Here is a 20,111-nt window from a genome sequence, read left to right on the forward strand (position 1 = left end):
TAGATAGATAGATAGATAGATAGATAGATAGATAGATAGATAGATAGATAGATAGATAGATAGATAGATGATAGATAGATAGATAGATAGATAGATAGATAGATAGATAGATAGATAGATAGATAGATATGAGATGACAGACAGACAGACAGACAGACAGACAGACAGATAGATAGATAGATAGATAGATAGATAGATAGATAGATAGATAGATAGATAGATAGATAGATACATAGATACATAGATAGATAGATAATAAAATATATGCCGCCTCCAGTATATGAGATTCGGGGGGAGGGGTCTTGTATCACAGTATACTGCTGTATATGTAAACTTGTCTGCTCGTTGCACGGAGCGGAGTCCTCCTGCAGCTGCTGGCAGTAGTGTTACAGGAGGAGCGCTGTGACTGTCCCTCATCCCCTGGGGGCTTCTTATTCATAGTGTCAGGACTGCTATGACTGGGAGGAGGCTGCCATCACCTTGACGTAAGAACAGCTTCTCCCTATATAAAGCTCGGCTGGATCCTCACCACACTCTGGAGCTTGCCTGGTGAATGATGTAGCAGTGCTGGTTCCTGGAGCAGCAGTGTGGTTGGAGTCAGTACGGTGTCACCTCTATTGCTGTGCTATCCTGCTCTAGTGTCACTTGTGCTCATGCTGTATGGTCCTGCATTAGATCCTGGGAAGAGTTCAGCACCAGGGACAGCGCAGACTGGATGGCAGAAGTGGATGGGTCGCTGCTGCCTGTTCTCTCCTTGCTCACATTTTCATTGATTGCAGGAAGTCTGGAAGGCTGGAATTATGTCTGTGCTGGGGATGGGCACAGATCCTGTCCAAACTTTATGCCATGCTGTGCCCTCACTGCCTTATCATAGCAACGTGATGGAGCACCAGCCTGGCATGTTGATGGTGACTGATCAGCTACCATCTACAGGAGCTGGATGGAGTTTTTCATGAAGAAAGACTCATCTATGGTTATTTTTTGTGGATAAGTTCTCATGCTACCACTAATGAGGATGGAGTGGAACATCACTGTTACTTCTAATGGGAGCTCAGGGTCAGAGAACATCAACAAGTACAGGATTTCTGTATTCAGCGTCCTCATCTTAACTCTACTGGCTATGCTGGTTATTGCTACCTTCCTATGGAATGTGCTAGTGCTAGTGACCATACTGAGGGTCAGAACTTTCCATCGGGTTCCTCATAATTTGGTGGCATCTATGGCAATATCAGATGTTATGGTGGCTGCTCTAGTGATGCCCCTAAGCTTGGTTCATGAGCTGAATGATCGGCGTTGGAGACTGGGTAGAGTACTCTGCCATATCTGGATCTCCTTTGATGTACTGTGCTGCACTGCCAGCATCTGGAATGTAACCGCCATTGCCCTGGACAGGTACTGGTCTATTACAAGACATTTGGAATACACATTGAAGACCAGAAAGAGGATATCTAACATCATGATTTTGCTGACTTGGCTGTTATCTGCAGTTATCTCCCTTTCTCCTCTTTTTGGATGGGGAGAAACCTATTCAGAAAGGGCTGAAAAGTGTCAAGTTAGCCAGGAACCCTCTTATACCATCTTTTCCACCTTTGGAGCATTTTACCTTCCACTTTGTGTGGTTCTCTTTGTGTACTGGAAAATATACAAAGCTGCTAAATTTAGAATTGGGTCCAAAAAGACTAATACCATCACCCCAATGCCAGAAGTAATAGAGGTGAGCCCATTATTCATTTAGTTTCATGCTTTTACATAGCAGAACAATGTGATAAGGTGATGATAATAATGTGTCTACTATAGGGTCACACCAACCTGACATATTGATGGTACAGTTGCAGCAGAATCTTATATTGACTGTCCCCATGTTCACTGTGATAACTCACTTAAAATAACTGTGAAGGTTTTCAATCTTATGAAAAACCAATGATATCAGGACATATTCTGGTAAATGATCAACTCTTCTCTGCTTTACTGGGGAACTCCGATACAATTGTATATTGATTGAATAATGTCCTAGATTCTTGCACCTCACTTGTCTAAAACCTTTAGAATATGTTTACCCTACTTGTAAATACGTGTGACACATCTATCCATAGGTTAATAAATGGTAAAAATAAATCTAAAGCTGCATTTATGTATTCCTAATTGTAAGCCTGTAGCATAAAATGGAAGCGTCCAGCTTGTATTTGCTCATTGTTCCAGTATATTAATCTATCTTTATATAATTGCACATGCTGGTGCTATAGTTACAGCAAACCAAGTCAGGACCCTCGCAGATTTTCTTGTAAACCTCAATCATGGTTCAAGACTGTGCGTATTCCTGGAATGCTTGACATTTATGTATGCTCACCAATTTCTTCTTCCATTCTTTCTTCTTTTTTTTTTCACATCTATGTGTGAGATGGGGAATATGAACCCATATGTCATGTCTATGGTTTAGCAAAAAAAAAAGTAAAACAAATGTGCAATATCTCAGAACAGTTACGCACTTACTTTATGGCATGCACCAATTCACATGAGGCACAATTGGGCATTAACATAGATATCATATACATCTATGAATATCATGAATACATAAAAGCCAATTTGTTTTCAGGTCTTATATTAATTCTGTTGTCACCTCTGATAGGTTAAAGAAGCATCTCACCAGCCTCAGATGGTCTTCACAGTCCGTCACGCCACTGTCACCTTCCAGACAGATGGAGACACATGGAGGGAACAGAAGGAAAAAAGGGCTGCACTTATGGTGGGCATTCTCATAGGGGTCTTTGTTCTTTGCTGGATCCCATTCTTTATAACAGAACTGATTAACCCCCTGTGTTCCTGTGATATACCTCCCATCTGGAAAAGTATATTTTTATGGCTGGGGTACTCAAATTCATTCTTTAATCCTTTGATCTATACAGCATTTAACAAAAACTATAATAATGCATTCAGAAATCTCTTCTCCAGACAGCGGTGATGACTCTCTCTGGTGTACTGGAATTTACTTGAGCAAGCATGTGTTAACCAACCATTGTGTCTTCATCCAAGAACCTCAGTATTACGACTACTGCCTGTTACTAGGAGGAACTGGAATGCTTCAACTTGTATGCAATCCAAGAGGAAGATTATAAAGTCTGTTGGATAGAGATGAGACCGCTGAGATGACAGCAAGATAATTCAAATGTAAAAAAGGCCAATATGTTTTTTTACTCACTGTGTATATAAAGCAGCAGATCAGCCAGTTGAGCAATATCATTATTAAGGGTATGTTCAGACGCTTAACAAAAAACGTCTGAAAATACAGAGCTGTTTTCAAGGGAAAACAGCTCCTCATTTTCAGAAATTTTTTAAGCCACTCGCATTTATTGTGCCATTTTGTATGCCCATTTTTGGAGCTGTTTTTGTGTAGAGTCAATGAAAAACAGCTCCAAAAACAGCTCAAGAAGTGACATGCAGTTCTTTTTCGCGGGCTTTTTTTAACGCGGTCGTTTTTCAAAACAGCAGTGTAAAAAAACGGCACGTCTTCCGATTTTTCGGACGTGTACGGCACGAAAAACGGCCGAAAATATTCCGTGTGAACATACCCTAAGTTTTGCTGACATCTATAATAACCAAAAGAGGTTTTGCAGTATCTAGATAACAATAAACAAGATCTATGAAATTGTCGGTGATCTTCCAGGGTCCTTTAAAGTATGAGTCCCTTAAATCCTGACCCTTAGGGCTTATTCAGATGAATGTGTAATACGTCCGTGCTACGCGTGTGATTTTCAAGCGCCTCGAACGGACCTATGTTAGTCTATGGGGCCGTTCAGTCAGTGATTTTTACGCAGCGTGTGTCCGCTGCATAAAAACTCACGACATGTCCTATATTTGTGCGTTTTAAGCGCATCACGCACCCATTGAAGTCAATGGGTGCGTGAAAATCACGCGCAGCACACGGAAGCACTTCCGTGTGACGCGCGTCATTCGCGCAACAGCAGTAAAAACTATGAATGAAAACGGAAAAGCACCACCTGCTTTTCTGTTTACAAACATACAAACAGAGTGTCATAATGATGGCGGCTGCGCGAAAATCACGAAGCCGCGCATCATATGGGGATGACACACGGAGCTGTTATGGACCTTTTGCGCGTGCAAAATGCCGCTTTTTTTGCACGCGCAAAACACACACGCTCGTGTGAATCCGGCCTTAATCTATAATAAAGATCTTTCATCATGCCCCCTTGTTTGGTAGGAATCATTGCAAATTGCCAAGCAAGCAGTACCGCACAGCTCAAAAGAGCTCAGCTCAATGAATTCACTATTTGAATAAGGTCTCCTGGGGGAATAGATGTGAGGGTCAGAGAAGACCAATTAACTTATAATAGGATTATTCCGATGAGGATGTTGTATTTTAAATTTATGCATGAAGGCAATTGAACTGCCAGGTGATTTTCTTTTAAAGATCAAGTGCAGCATAACATATCCAAACTATAATTTAAAATAGATGTGTAATTCTAGTCTGCTACAATAAAAAACAACGTATGTGCACACAATCTTAGTAGATCAAATAGATTCTTGTCATACACATCCAATAAATTATCCTGTGCTGTTACTAGGAGGAGATTTATACCTGAGGTGGATGAAGCAAGTGCAAAGGTTAAAATAGAGCACTTTATAAAGCTGCCTGTATACACATTGATGGGATTGATTATCAAAAACTGAAGCTTGTACACTGAAACATCTAAAAATCTAGACGTTAAGGCCTTGTTCACACAGTGCAGATTTGCCGCAGATTTTGCATGCATTTTTTAAAGTCCAAACCAGAATTGGATCCAAAAGAGCAGACCTATGAGGCCTTCCTTTATATATTTCTTCTCTTTAGGTTCCGTTCCTAGTTTTGGCTTAAAAAATGGCTGCAAAATCTGCAGCAAATTTGCACTGTGTGAACAAGGCCTTAGGCTACATACTCCAGTTGAGGAATTTGATACAGAAAGTCCACAGATAAGCGCAGGTATTTCCGCAAACTTAGTAATGAATTTTATGCATTTTTAGGTGCGGATTTTAAATTTTAAATGCAGAAACAGGTGCAGATTTTTTTTAAATAAAGTTATCAGATACAAATCTGTAATGGAAATGCAAGATAAATTGACATATTGCAGAGTTTCAATTTTGCACCACAGGTGAATTTACATGCGGAAAAATTCTGCAACGTGAAGATGAGATTACTAGAGATCTCATTTACTTTGCTGGTACTGTATTATGCTGAGGATTTTCCGCAGGCAATCCATGTGGCAATTTCAGGCGTAATACGCATTGTGTGCATGTGGCCTAAGTAGGCTATATGGAGGCTGTATGGAGGCTTAGGCTGGGTTCCCACGTAGCGTAAATGCTGCAGAGTTGCCGCAATGGAATTGTGTGCGGAAATTCCACAGCATTTACAGTAGCAGCAAAGTGGTTGCGATTTTGAAAATCTCATGCCCACGCTGCAGCAAAAACACAGCGTAAATGTTAATAAATTGACCTGCGGTGCAGAATTTAATTCTGCAGCATGTCAATTTATGCTGCGTTTTTGTTGATTTTCTGTTGCGTGTTTTCCCCATTGAATACAATGTGGATGCAAAACCCGCAACATAAAGCCAAGTGTTGCGACTTTTGCTGCGTAATGTCAGCGATTATGCCTGCAAAAATCTAAATTCGTAGGAGGCCGGTCTACACGCAGAGAAGAGGGAGGTCATAAGTATCGACAGATTTTTTTTTTCAAGTGCTACTTTTTCTAAGTGGAAATTCCGCCCGAAAAACCGCAATGTGGTGCGATTTTTCGGATGGAATGTACTGCGGGTTCCAGGTTGGACACGCTACGTGATTTTTATGCTGCGTTTCCGACACGTGGGAACCTGGCCTTAGGCTGGATTCACATAGGATGGAAATGCTCCAGACATTCAGTAGTGTTTCTGCAGAAAAATATGCATGTTTTATGTGCGTATTTTGCTGCGCATGTTACTTATTTTTGCGTATGTTCAGCAGCATTGTTCAAATCTCCGCTCTGGATTTTCCACATGGAAATTCAGCATGGAGAGTCAGCATTTCCGTCTTATGTGAATCCAAACTAACCGAGTCCCTGTGGCTCCGTCATACGAAATACCACTGAAAATGAGTCCATATGAAAGTCCATATAAAATTGGAGACATGGGGAGGTATATTAGGGCCCTATAGAAGCCTAAGGGTATGTTCACACACCCTATTTACGGACGTAATTCAAGCGTTTTACGCCTCGAATTACGCCTGAAAAAACGGCTCCAAACCGTCTGCAAACATCTGCCAATTGAATTCAATGGGTCTTACGGTGTTATGTGCAGACAGGCTTTTTTTTTTTATGCCCCGCTGTCAAAAGACGGCGCGTAAAAAGACGCCTTCCTCAAAGAAGTGCATGCCACTTCTTGGGACTTAATTGCATCCGTTTTTCATTGACTCCAATGAAAACCAGCTCCAATTACATCCGTAAAAGACGCCGCGAAAAACTCGTGCACTTGTCAAAACGTCTGAAATTCAGGAGCTGTTTTTGCCTGAAAACAGCTCCATAATTTCAGACGTAATTGGAGTTGCCGTGTGAACATACCCTAAGACAGTGCTGTTGTGTTGGGTTTGTCACAATTGGATCCAAAAGAGAGAAGGATAAATTAAAAAATGCCTGTGCCAATTACTTTGCACATACAGTGTGTGAACTAGGACTAAGAATGGCTTTAGAGAAGATTTCCCACTAACTTTTAAAATGTATTTTTTAATTAACAAGATTTCATTTTTCAGCTTATAGCGTGTGTATTCCTTGTTTTTGTAATTAAAAATTAACTGGGATATTACTCTGGTTTTCTGTATTTACTGATAGCGCTGGGAGTAAGAGATTCATCTTGTCTACTGGCAAATGTAGCGGTCTTTCAGTTAATCCTATATCTAGTTGTCATGTCATAAAGCTAGAAGCAAAATCCTACTTATAATTCTGTGCTTTTCGTTAAGCCAAGTACGCCAGTATATCAGCTATATTTTTGTATGAAAGTGGAAAAGAATACAGTAATTTATATCACCTAGTGGATCATTTATCCCTATTGAAAATAAACCCAATTGCAACTGCCAAATTACCATAATTTCCATTAAGTCCACTGATCACATTACCAATTTGTGTTTTTATCTGTCTATCTTGCAAACCTTTCAAAATTGCTCGTCAACTAACATTTTCTATAGGTGGCCACAGGCTGCCCTGAGAAATTGAGCCCCATACAGCCACATTTTTAAGGTCATCTCCCATGTCACCATTGAACCTTAGCTTACACTGTTTTGGCTGCCATGTTGCGGCTGACAAGCCTATAATGTAATAATTGCAAATCTCTAATATAACAGCCTAGTGTTGCCACTTCTTCAGTTTTCTAATGTTATAGCCTAGGAATCTCAAAATTGGAGGTACACCTTAAAGTTGAGTTTGTGTGCTGACTGTGAAGTGTAAGTAGAAGGGTTGTATAGGAGGGAAAGGCTGCATAGTAAGTAAAGTGAGATTTCAGTTTAAGGATTGGAGCTCTGGAAAGCTGTATTATTGTACAGGGAAATAAATACATAGGGATGTTGGGCACTAGAAATCTTTATATTTGGGGGTGGGGGGTAAGAGGATGACAATTTATATGGAGATGACATAATGAGCTGCCAAGCTACTTTTCCACTTCCCTACTGTCAGCACAATGCCAATACAGCCTAGCTATTTGGTTGCTAGGGATAAACTGCCTAAAGGGTCATCTGACAATAAACTAATAACAGGGTGTCCCGTTATTTGGACCTCTAGCAATCAGTTGTGGACTGCGCTATAGTCAATGGGTGGCTGTGTAATGCATGGACATACCAGGCCCTCCAGACCGAAAGGTGATCTCCACTCTTGCTAATGTACATTTGGTAGGAAAGTAAGAAGCAGGGGATGAGAGCATTATTGCAGGATCTGACTACAGAGGTCTTGCTTGTAGTCTGTTATCATGGTGATGCATAGGTCTGCATAGGAGCTATAGATAGAAAATAATAGAACATTTTTTAATAAAGACTATTAACAAAGTTTCTACATTTTTTAGTTTAGATACATTGGAATAATAATTAAAAAAAATTGGTTGCTCTAACCTGTGCAGCTTCAACCCCCTCCTCCCTGTCTTCTATTTACTGTATTACTCTAGATCGATTCATTTGAGGACTGAGGAGGTCTGTGAACATTTTCAGAGAGCCTGCAAGCAAGAAAAGAATTGCAGGCTCCTGGAAGGGGAGGAAGATGCCATTCTCCCGGATTGGATATTATAGAGTTTTATGTACTCATATTTAATACTGATTTAATGCAAAAAAAGAAAACAAAAAAAAAAACTGATAACAAAAGTTATACTTATAATTTATGCAAAGGAATATTGGTTAAAAATTTTACAAATAATTATTCTGAGTTTTCAAAAAATGACTTTGTAAAATAAAATCAAGGAACATTGACACATCGTATTCTGTTACCGTCTTTATTTATTGACAATACTGTCTGGGGATCGTTATACTATTTTGCTTAATTAATTCTATTTAAGTTGAAACATCATTAACTCCTACATATGTATTAGGTTGGATAAAAGGTTTTTTCTTTTCCTTTTGAGAAAGCAGGAAAGTCGGACATGCCGGATAAATTTAATAGGAACATCACTGTCTTTGAAGCATCGGATTTTGGTTAAAATCCCTTAGCTATTCCCTGGAGCGTTTTGCTTCATCTGCCTTCACATTTATCCTGCTTTTGTACCGTAAACTTTTCAGTTAATCCGTTGTGGACTTGCTCTAGCATCTGAATATCACATAGCCTAATGAGCTACTATAAGCTGAAAAGCATTAAAGAAGAGTATTCACATACTGTACATATACACATATTGTATTTATCCATAGCCGTATATGCATACGTTAGCATTGGGGTGTTTGCAAAAGAAAAAAACCTAAATCAGAGGTCTCCAACCATTTCCTTACTACATACAACACTGGGAGGATCAGGAGCCACACTATTATATTTTTTTGATGAATTTGAATTTTTTTTCCTCTGGTGGCAAGAGACCCCCATTATAGATTTGATGTAGATGTACCACACTTGTAAACCCGAAAAAAAGTTATCATCATGCAAGAGGTGTGTGAAAAAAAAATCTGACAACTCCACGAGTCATATAATTTAGGCTACAAGCTAGATTTTGCTCCTGAGCATGGCCGGACTTAGGTACGTGCGACCAGTGCGGTCGCACAGGGCGCCGCCCGCCGCACTGTAAGGGGGGGTGCCACCGGAAGTGCATGCCCCGCGCCATGGCCACTACTCGGGGAGCCAGCGGGTCAGGTGCCACCCACTTACTGCACCAACCTCATACTGGCTGTCCTGCGCTCTGGCCACCGCTCGTCCGCTCACCCTGTCCTTTGTCCTGAATGATGAGACAGGAGTGATGACATCATTCAGGACGCAAGACAGGGAGGAGACACTGCACTTCCTGTGCGCTTCCAGGGCTGGTGGAGACACCGAGGGAACATTTTCTCCACGGCGGCTCCAGCTCCAGCAGAAAGCGTTTGCCGGAAGCCCAGCAGGTAAGTCACTGACTGGACTTTGAATGGTGGAACTGATGGGGTTCTAAAAATGGCAATAATGGCAAATGGACAGAGGATTCTGTGCCACCTTGGTGCCTATTTGCCACTTATTGCCCCTATAGTGTCCTATTCAGTGCCCCCTTGATGCCCATTTGCCATTTTGTTGCCCCTTTATTGTTCTTCTGTGACCAAAAGGTGCTAAAGGCTACAGGTGCAGCAAATGGCCACCAAACAGAAGGACGCTAAAGGGGCAATAAGTGGCAAATGGGCACCATGGTGGCGCTGAAAGGCACTAAGGTGTTAATAAATGTCAAATGGTCACAGAATTTAGTGCCTTCCTAGGGCACATTTACCATTTGTTGCCCTTTTAAACCCTGATCAGATTACGTGAAAAGCTATGTACACCTTCGAAAAAAAAATATTTTTTTTTTTTATAAAAATCAGTGTGTTTGGTGCAACTTTGTAATTGAATTTAAGGCTTCGTTCACATCTGCGTCAGGGCTCCGTTCAGGCGTTCCGTTTGAGCTTTCCGTCAGAACAGAGCCCTGACTGAAACGAATGGAAACCATAGGTTTCCGTTTGCATCACCATTGATTTCAATGGTGACAGATCCGGTGCAAATGGTTTGCGTTTGTCTCCATTGTGCAAGGGTTCCGTCGTTTTGACAGAATCAAAAGCGCAGCCGACTACAGTATTGATTCAGTCGGGGTTGCGTTCTGACGGAAAGCTCAGATGGAATGCCTGAACGGAGCCCTGACACACATGTGAACGGAGCCTTATTAAACTATTTTAACTTTTTGAGATACAGCTATTTTGTATTCTGTATATAGAGCAGCCGTATCTAGTGCTGAGAGCTGAGGCATAGCCTTTGAAGTGGTTGTCTGAAATACAAATTAAACATTATGTTGAAGCAGTAGGAAGAGTTAAAATGAAAAAATTACTTATACTTATCTCTCTCCTCCCAGACGTCCCTGCGCTGGGGGCTCCCGTCAGATCTGTTCTCTGTTTGTATATAGCGGTGACATCATGTTGACCGTACACCATCGCTGAAGCCTATTAATAGCCTCAGCGGCGTTCAGCTGAGACCAGTAATTAGCTGCGGCGGTGATGAACTGTCGACGTGATGTCACCGCTGCAGTCACTCTGTGTACACAGAGAACAGTGATGACAGATGCCCCCAGTGCAGGAACGTCTTGGAGAAGAGCGGTAAGTATCAGGGCAGGCTCCAGGTTTATGTGGGCCCATGGGTGACACAAGACTTAGTAGGCCCCTGTGTGGGGGAACTCACGGCGGCAGTAAAATGGCAGAAAATGTCACTTTGTGCCCCCATATAGACATTAGGCCCCCTTTATGCCCCCATATAGACGTTAGGCGCCCAGTTTGTGCCCCCATAAGTTTAGCACCCTCTGTAGATAGTGCCACACAGCCCCCCTCTGAGGTAGTGCCACACAGACCCCCAGGTAGTGCCACACAGACCCCCAGGTAGTGCCACACAGCACCCCCAGGTAGTGCCACACAGCACGCATCTCCGAGGTAGTGCCACACAGCCCCACTCTCCCAGGTAGTGTCACACAGCCCCCCTCCCTGGTAGTGTCACACAGCCCCCCTCCCTGGTAGTGCCACACAGCCACCCTCCCTGGTAGTGCCACACAGCCACCCTCCCTGTAGGTTGCGCCTTTGGGGTTCCCTCTAGGAGTGTAATCCCCAGCCAGAGCATTGCCGACACTCTGGGTGGGGATTCCGCTTCAGGAGCAGCCCCAGAGCCATAGTCTCATGCAGAGCACTACTAGTACTCTGCCCCGGGGCTCCTGCTCTGCTCCTGACATCACTGTCCATATATGGACAGTGATGCCATTTCGACAGCAGCATCAGCACCCGGCGGCGGAGTGGGCCCCCCAAGGGTAGTGGGCCCTGGCACTCCCCTGGGTTTGCCGGGTGCTGTCGCCGGCCCTGGTAAGTATGGGCTGCTTTTTTATTTGGAGCCCTCCTTTCCTGCTGCCACATAAAAAGTTTAAACCCGGACAATCCCTTTAACCTCTTAACACTATCCGTGTATGTATGGCGGATGTGCATTCCAACAATATTGCATGTGCCACTGTGTGTTATCTGTGGTGTTACGTAGGACTGCAGGTAACACTATATTATCTGTACTCAGAGAGTTATCACTGTGTGTTATCTGTGGTGTTACATAGGACTGCAAGTGACATCTATTACATTATCTGTCCTCAGTTATCACTGTTACATGTGGTGTTACATAGGACTGCAGTTAACATCTAATGCATTATCTGTACTCCGGGAGTTATCACTGTGTTATCTGTGGTGTTACAGAAGGACTACAGGTAACACTACTACATTATCTGTACTCAGAGAGCTATCACTGTGTTATCTGTGGAGTTACATAGGACTGCAGGTAGCTATCTGTTCTGTGTATAGATGTACCTGCGTTGGTATATTTGGACCTGTATGTCCATATATTTACCTATATGTATCCGTATACGACCCATTATGTGTGTATACATGCCTCGTGTGTGTGTGTGTGTGTGTGTGTGTGTGTGTGTTTGTATATATATATATATATTATAATGTATGTATATTCAATGGTTAATTTTTTTCATTGGGGAGGGCAACATTAGAGAATTCCGCACAGGGCGCCATCCACCCTAAGGCCGGCCCTGCTCCTGAGCTACAAGTTGTGGACCATTGCCCTTAATTAATTGTTCAAAGTTTTGATTCGGTTCTATGATACAATTAACCAAAATGTCAAACTTAATTGTTTAGCTTTGGAGGATCTGTAGATCTCTGTTCCCTTTCACTTTTAAGACCAGGTTCCCACGTAGCGTAAATGCTGCGGAAATTCCACAATGGAATTCTGTGCAGAAATTTCAGTAGCAACAAAGTGGATGAGATTTAGAAAATCTCATGCCCATGCTGTGGAAAACAAAACCAGCGTAAACGTTAATAAATTGACCTGCGGTGTGGAATTTAAATCCGCAGAATGCCAATTTATGCTGCGTTTTCTGTTGCAGATTTTCCCCATTGAATTCAATGGGGATGCAAAACCCGCAACAGAAAGCCCAGGGTTGCGGCATTTGCGGCGGAACCACATATATTCCGCCTCAAAAATTGCAACTCAGGAAAATAAAACATTTCATACTTACTCAGAACTCCCTGCTTCTTCCTGCAGTCCAGCCTCCTGGGATGACGTTTCATCCCATGTGACAGCTGCAGCCAATCACAGGCTGCAGTGGTCACATGGCCTGCATCTTAGGAGGCCGGACTACGCACAGAATTGAGGGAGGGGGTAAGTATAAACATTTTTTGTTTTTTCTTCAGCGCTGCTTTCCGCTGCGGAAATTATGCCCGAAAAACCGTACCACAATGTGGTACGGTTTTACCGACAGAATGTGCTGCGGGTTGCAGGTCGGATATGCTGCATAGTTTTTATGCAGCGTATCTGACCTGTGGAAACCCGGCCTAAGTGCTTGGCACTTTTCTAGCACCGTTAAGCTGTGCTATACCGAAACTGCACCCTGCATAATAATGACTTTGTATTGCCTGAGACAGCTCGAGCTGCAGAATGTGCAGTGTGAAATTCAATTATGTGTGGAATTGCTCTTTATACATTGCAGCACTTTTGTTGCTGCAAATAAAACACATTTGTGTTTGGACAAACAGCTCAGCTTTTTTATTATGGCATTACACAATAGGTTTCCAGTAGAAAGATATGGCAGTATGCGGCCAAGGGACTCTCGATTCCGCCATTTATTACAATCTACTGCACATTCTGTACTTTATCATAACAAGATCAGTACAATTTCTGCTTGAAATTTAGTGACCAGTCAGGAGTTAGTGCTGCCCTATTTGCACACAGCATGCTGTATTTGAAGGGACAAGTATGTACTTTATTTGTAAAAATGATCCAGGGAAGTGTATAAACACAGTGGAAATACAGGCAGACATACTATGCGAATCTGCGCACTACGATTCTTGCTTATAATATGAGCTCTGGTGCATCTGATTCACAGCTTCTCTACATTAGCTTGAATATAGATAGGTTATTATTGAAAGCATAGTCGGCTGGTTGCAGGATGTTCCTGACTCCTGACACAATGATTGAACACACAGACATAGGCTACAAGGGCCATAGATGAAAACTCCTAAAATAGGTTCCATGCAGTCTGCAGGCAAAGCAAAGTTAACCTGATAGTACCATACTCAGGGTCGGCTTCAGGCTTATGTGGGCCCTTGGGCGACACAACTTAGTAGGCCACTTTGCGGGGGAACTAAAGGTGGCAGTAAAAGTCACTTTTTGCCCCCATACAGACGTTAGGCCCTGTTTATGCCCTCATATAGAAGTTAGGCCCCCAGTTTGTACCACCATAAATTTAGTGCCCTCTGTAAATAGTGCTACACAGCCCCCCTCCCAGGTACCGCCACACAGCCCACCTCCCAGGTAGTGCCACACAGCTCCCCTCCCTGGTAGTGTCACACAGCCCCCCTCCCTGGTAGTGCCACACAGCCACCCTCCCTGGTAGTGCCATACAGCCACCATCCCTGTAGGTAGCGCTTTTGGGGTTCCCTCTAGGAGTGGAATCCCCAGCCAGAGCATTGCTGGCGCTCTGGCTAGGGACTGCGCTTCATGAGAAGCCCCTGACGTCACTGTCCATATATGGGCACTACTACTAGCACTCTGCCTGGGACTCCTGCTCTGCTCCTGACATCTCTGTCCATATATGTATAGAGATGTCCGGAGCAGAGCTGAAGTCCCGGGCAGAACGCTACTAAAGGCTCTGCTCCGATACTCCGGCTCTGGGGAACCCCCTGACATCAATGTCCATATACGGCTAGTAATGTCAGGGGCAACCCCAGCGCCAAGGTGCTACTAGCACTCTGCCTTGGGCACTGCTCTGCTCCTGACAACATTGTCCATAGATGGACAGTGATGTCAGGGGCTTCCCCAGAGATGGAGTCCCGGAGCAGAGCTGCCTCTAGCGCTCTGCCTGGGACTCCTTCTCTCCTCCTGACATCATGCCATGCTGTGACGACGGCAGCATCAGCACCCGGCGGCCGAGTGCTCCCCCCCAAGGGTAATGGGCCACGGCACTTGCGTAGGTTCGCCGGGTGCTGACGCCGGCCCTCACCATACTGATGTAGTATGCCTCTGTCCTGTATTTAAACCCCCCTCCTCGCTTTGTGTTATTTCTGTTTAGTTGAATTACAACCTGAAATTAAAATGGATTTTAACAAACAACCTACAAAGAAAAAAATAGTCTATATTCCACCAATGTTGAATATAAAATATACAAATTTAATTAGATACAAAGATAAAAACACATATATAAAACAGAGATGATTACCAACAATGGGATAGAATGGATGTCAGGCAATAGAAGAGTCTGAACAAGCATGGATATATGATAAATAATGTCAGCCCCTAGCAACATCAATGCCATTTAACATAAATAAAAATCCCAATATATGAAGTCATTTGCAGTTAGAATAATGACAACAATGGGGAATATCCCATATGAATAACATAATGTAAATGACTGTTAAACAGCAAAAGATTAGGTAAACACAGGTGTACAATGAACATGTGTGGTGCCCAAAGACAAGTATATCTTACCCATTGGTGTGTAGAAGATAGGAAATGCCTGGCATCACACCCCGATGCGCGTTTCGTGTCAAAGACTTTTTCTTCCCCAGACGAAGGCTTCGAGCCGAAACGCACATCAGGGTTCTTTGTAGGTTGTTTGTTTTAAATTGTGAGTTTCTATCGCTTACTCGATGTGTATCATTGAGCTGTATTGGCCCGCCCCCCAGCAGGTTATGTATATTACTAATATGTGGTCTTTGTTTATAATCGGGTGGGGGATTTTGTTTGTCCTCTATATTGGTTGTGTTAAAATAGATTTAAATTTTTATTTTATGTAATGAACCTAACCAAATTGTTCAAATTATTACAGTAAAGTGAAAAAAACACAAAAAAAAACTTTTTAACGAAAATAAAAAAAAGAAATGAATAGTTGTGAGTGCATTTGTATTCACCCCATTTGCTACTAAACCCCTTATAAAGTCTGGTCAAGCCAATTAACTTCAGAAATGACACGGTAATTAGTTAAATAAGGTCCCCTGTGTGCAATCAAAGGGTCACATGATCTGTCACATGATTTCTGTATAAATACACCTGCATCTGCAGCACCACTAATCAAGCAACATAAAGCCCAAGGAGTTCTCCAAACAGGTCAGAGACAAAATTGTGGAAAAGTATAGAGAAGGGTTAGGTTATAAAACAAAATTCCAATCTTTGAACATCCCACGAAGCACGATTAAATACATTATAACAGAATGAGGGGGGGAGGCACAACTACTGACTAGACAAGAGAAGGCGCCCACTAAAACTCACAGACCAGGCAAGGAGGACATTAATCCGAGACTCAATAATGACACCAACGATAACACTGAAGGAGCTCCAGAGAACCACAGTGGAGATGGAAGTATCTGTCCATAGGCTTAATGGAAGAGTCGCCCAAAAAAAAAAAGCCACTGCTTGAAGAAGAAAACCATAAGAAAACACGTTTAGAGTTCGCCAAACAGAGTGTGGAAGACTCACCAAACACATGGAAACAGGTTCTCTAGTCAGACGAGACTGAAATTGAACTTTATGGCCATAATGGGAAACGCCATGTCTGTTGTATACCCAACAATTCCCATCACCCCATTTCCACAGTGAATCATGGTGGTGGCAGCATCATGCTGTGGGAATGCTTTTTATCGACAGGGACTGGAAAACTGGTCAGGATTAAAAGAAAGATGGATGGCAATAAATACAGGGCAATTCTTGAGGAACAACTGTTTCAGTTTGCAAAAGGTTTGAGACTGGGACAGAAGTTCACCTTTCAGAGGACAATGACCCTAAACATACTGCTAAATCTACTCTGGAATGGTTTAAGGGGAAACACCTAAATGTCTTGGAATGGTCTGGTCAAAGCCCAGACCTCAGTTCAATTGAGAATCTGTGGCATGACTTGTAGACCGCTGTACATCAACAAAAACATCTAACTTGAATGAGTTGAAACAGTTTTTCCTTGAAGAATGGTCAAAATTCCCATAGTCTAGATGTACTAAGCTAATAAAGACTTTCTCTTTGTCCATACAGTGAAGGAAATAAGTATTTGATCCCTTGCTGATTTTGTAAGTTTGCCCACTGTCAAAGTCATGAACAGTCTAGAATTTTTAGGCTAGGTTAATTTTACCAGTGAGAGATAAATTATATATAAAAAAAAAAAAAGAAAATCACATTGTCAAAATTATATATATTTATTTGCATTGTGCACAGAGAAATAAGTATTTGATCCGCTACCAACCATTAAGAGTTCAGCCTCCTCCAGACCAGTTACACGCTCCAAATCAACTTGGTGCCTGCATTAAAGACAGCTGTCTTACATGGTCGCCTGTATAAAAGACTCCTGTCCACAGACTCAATTAATCAGTCTGACTCTAACCTCTATAACATCGGCAAGACCAAAGAGCTTTCTAAGGATGTCAGGGACAAGATCATAGACCTGCACAAGGCTGGAATGGGCTACAAAACCATAAGTAAGACGCTGGGTGAGAAGGAGACAACTGTTGGTGCAATAGTAAGAAAATGGAAGACATACAAAATGACTGTCAATCGACATCGATCTGGGGCTCCATGCAAAATCTCACCTCGTGGGGTATCCTTGATCCTGAGGAAGGTGAGAGCTCAGCCGAAAACTACACGGGGGGAACTTGTTAATGATCTCAAGGCAGCTGGGACCACAGTCACCAGAAAACCATTGGTAACACATTACGCCGTAATGGATTAAAATCCTGCAGTGCCCGCAAGGTCCCCCTGCTCAAGAAGGCACATGTACAGGCCCGTCTGATGTTTGCAAATGAACATCTGGAGGATTCTGAGAGTGATTGGGAGAAGGTGCTGTGGTCAGATGAGACTAAAATTGAGCTCTTTGGCATTAACTCAACTCGCCGTGTTTGGAGGAAGAGAAATGCTGCCTATGACCCAAAGAACACCGTCCCCACTGTCAAGCATGGAGGTGGAAACATTATGTTTTGGGTGTGTTTCTCTGCTAAGGGCGCAGGACTACTTCACCACATCAATGGGAGAATGGATGGAGCCACGTACCGTCACATCCTGAGTGACAACCTCCTTCCCTCCACCAGGACATTAAAAATGGCTCATGGCTGGGTCTTCCAGCACGACAATGACTCAAAACATACAGCCAAGGCAACAAAGGAGTGGCTCAAAAAGAAGCACATTAAGGTCATGGAGTGGCCTAGCCAGTCTCCAGACTTTAATCCCATCGAAAACTTATGGAGGGAGCTGAAGATCCGAGTTGCCAAGCGACAGCCTCGAAATCTTAATGATTTACAGATGATCTGCAAAGAGGAGTGGGCCAAAATTTCCATCTAACATGTGTGCAAACCTCATCATCAACTACAAAAAACGTCTGACTGCTGTGCTTGCCAACAAGGGTTTTGCCACCAAGTATTAAGTCTTGTTTGCCAAAGGGATCAAATACTTATTTCTCTGTGCACAATGCAAATAAATATATATAATTTTGACTATGTGATTTTCTTTTTTTTTTTATATATAATCTATCTCTCACTGGTAAAATTAACCTAGCCTAAAAATTCTAGACTGTTCATGTCTTTGACAGTGGGCAAACTTACAAAATCAGCAAGGGATCAAATACTTATTTCCTACACTGTATATGGACAGTGACGTCAGGAGCAGAGATGGAGTCCCAGGCAGTGCGCTAGTAGAGCTCTACCCGGGACTCAGTCTCTCGGATTACCCCTTACATCACTGTCCATATATGGACAGTGATGTCAGGGGCTTCCCCAGAGTTCCGGAGCAGAGCCTAAATGTAACGTCTATGGCCGATGGCTGTCGTTCAGACTTACCCTCTGATGGGCCCGGCCATGGACATCTGTGCTCTCAGCGACATCTCCCTCCAGGGAGATGCCGGCACTCACTTCCGGGTTCTGGGACTGTTTTCCGCAGGGCGCATGCGCCTGCACGGCCTTAAAAGGCCAGTACGCGTCCAGCTGTCATTATTCAATAATTAGCTCAGAATGCTGCTGGACTATAAAAAGGGATCTGCCCACTTGATCCTTGCCTGAGCATTGTTGTTTACCTAAAGTTTGTCTTGCAAATGGTCTCCCAGTGTTTTCCAGTCCCCAGTGTTACCCGTTCCTGCTGCCTGTACCCTGTATCCCGTGCTATCGTATCTACTGAGCCATCTACATTGAAAGTCAAGTCGTGTCTTCCGCTGCATCCATTGTACCATCTACGGTGAAAGTCAAGTCATGTCTCCGCTACGGTCTACATTGCCTCAGGTACCCTTTCTGGACTATAGATGAGAGAAAAATAACTTTTTTTGAAAAATTAAAAAAAGTTGTGAACCATAGTGGCGCTGCTGGTAAGGAGATTTAGAAAGATGAGGAGAATATATGAAAAACAAAAGGTTTTATTATGAGTGGCCACTAATAATAAAACCTTTGTTTTTCCTATATTCTCCTCATCTTTCTAAACCTCCTTACCAGCAGCGCCACCATGGCTCACAACTTTTTTTTAATTTTTCAAAAAAAGTTATTTTTCTCTCATCTACAATCCTCTTCATAATTTGGATAACGGCTTTATACCCCAAACTACTTACCTGAAGATCCGTACCATTATTGGCGCCATGTATTTTTGCTACTCTTTCTGGTTTCTGGACTATAGACATTGTTTTGTACCTAGTTGGCCACCTGCTATGCCGCTACGCGGTACGGCCCAGTGGGTCCACACCCCGCGCCGTGACACTATAATAGTGCTCTGCTCCGGGACTCCGGCAGGGGAAGCCCCTGACATCACTGTCGATATATGGACAGTGATGTCAGGAGCAGAAATGGAGTCCCAGGAAGAGCGCTACTAGCGCTCTGCCCGGGACCCCGGCTCTTGGTTATCCAAATACGGACAGTGATGTCAGGGGCTTCCCCAGAATTCTGCAGCAGAGCCTATTCTACTGCTCTGTTCTGGGACTTCGGTTCTGGGGTTGCCCTGACATCACATTCTGGTCCAGGAGGATCCCCTGAAGTCACTGTCTATGGACAGTGATGTCAGGGGCTCCTCCAGCAGAGGAATCTCCGGCCTATGTGTCGGCAATGCTCTGGCTGGGGATTCCACTCCTAAATGGTGCCCCAATGGAGCTATCTACAGAAGTGTGTGTGTGTGTGTGTGTGTGTGTGTGTGTGTGTCACTATCTATAGGGGTGTATGTGTGGCATTATCTACTGAGGGCACTGTGGCATTATCTACAGAAGGCACTGTGGCATTATCTACAGAAGGCACTGTGGCATTATCTACAGAGGGCACTGTGGCATTATCTACAGAGGGCACTGTGGCACTCTCTACAGAGGGCACTGTGGCATCTAAACAGGGGCTGCCCAATCTTCGTATTCTTATGTCTGCCAAACGCTGCCAACTGAGCAGCCAGACTGCATTTAGCGAAAACT

The 20,111-nt window shown here is 43.2% G+C and overlaps 1 protein-coding gene across 1 annotated transcript; it reads left to right on the forward strand.

The window, feature by feature from the left end:
* The first annotated feature begins 338 nt into the window (after window positions 1-338).
* On the forward strand, window positions 339-7,477 carry HTR5A (5-hydroxytryptamine receptor 5A). Its single transcript, XM_075827379.1, has 2 exons — window positions 339-1,714; window positions 2,627-7,477. Exons 1-2 carry the CDS (start codon window positions 998-1,000, stop codon window positions 2,957-2,959), a joined length of 1,050 nt encoding a protein of 349 aa, XP_075683494.1. The 5' UTR covers window positions 339-997; the 3' UTR covers window positions 2,960-7,477.
* Window positions 7,478-20,111: the final 12,634 nt, after the last annotated feature.

This window comes from Rhinoderma darwinii, chromosome 5 (assembly GCF_050947455.1).
Source record: "Rhinoderma darwinii isolate aRhiDar2 chromosome 5, aRhiDar2.hap1, whole genome shotgun sequence".
Classification (NCBI taxonomy): domain Eukaryota; kingdom Metazoa; phylum Chordata; class Amphibia; order Anura; family Rhinodermatidae; genus Rhinoderma; species Rhinoderma darwinii.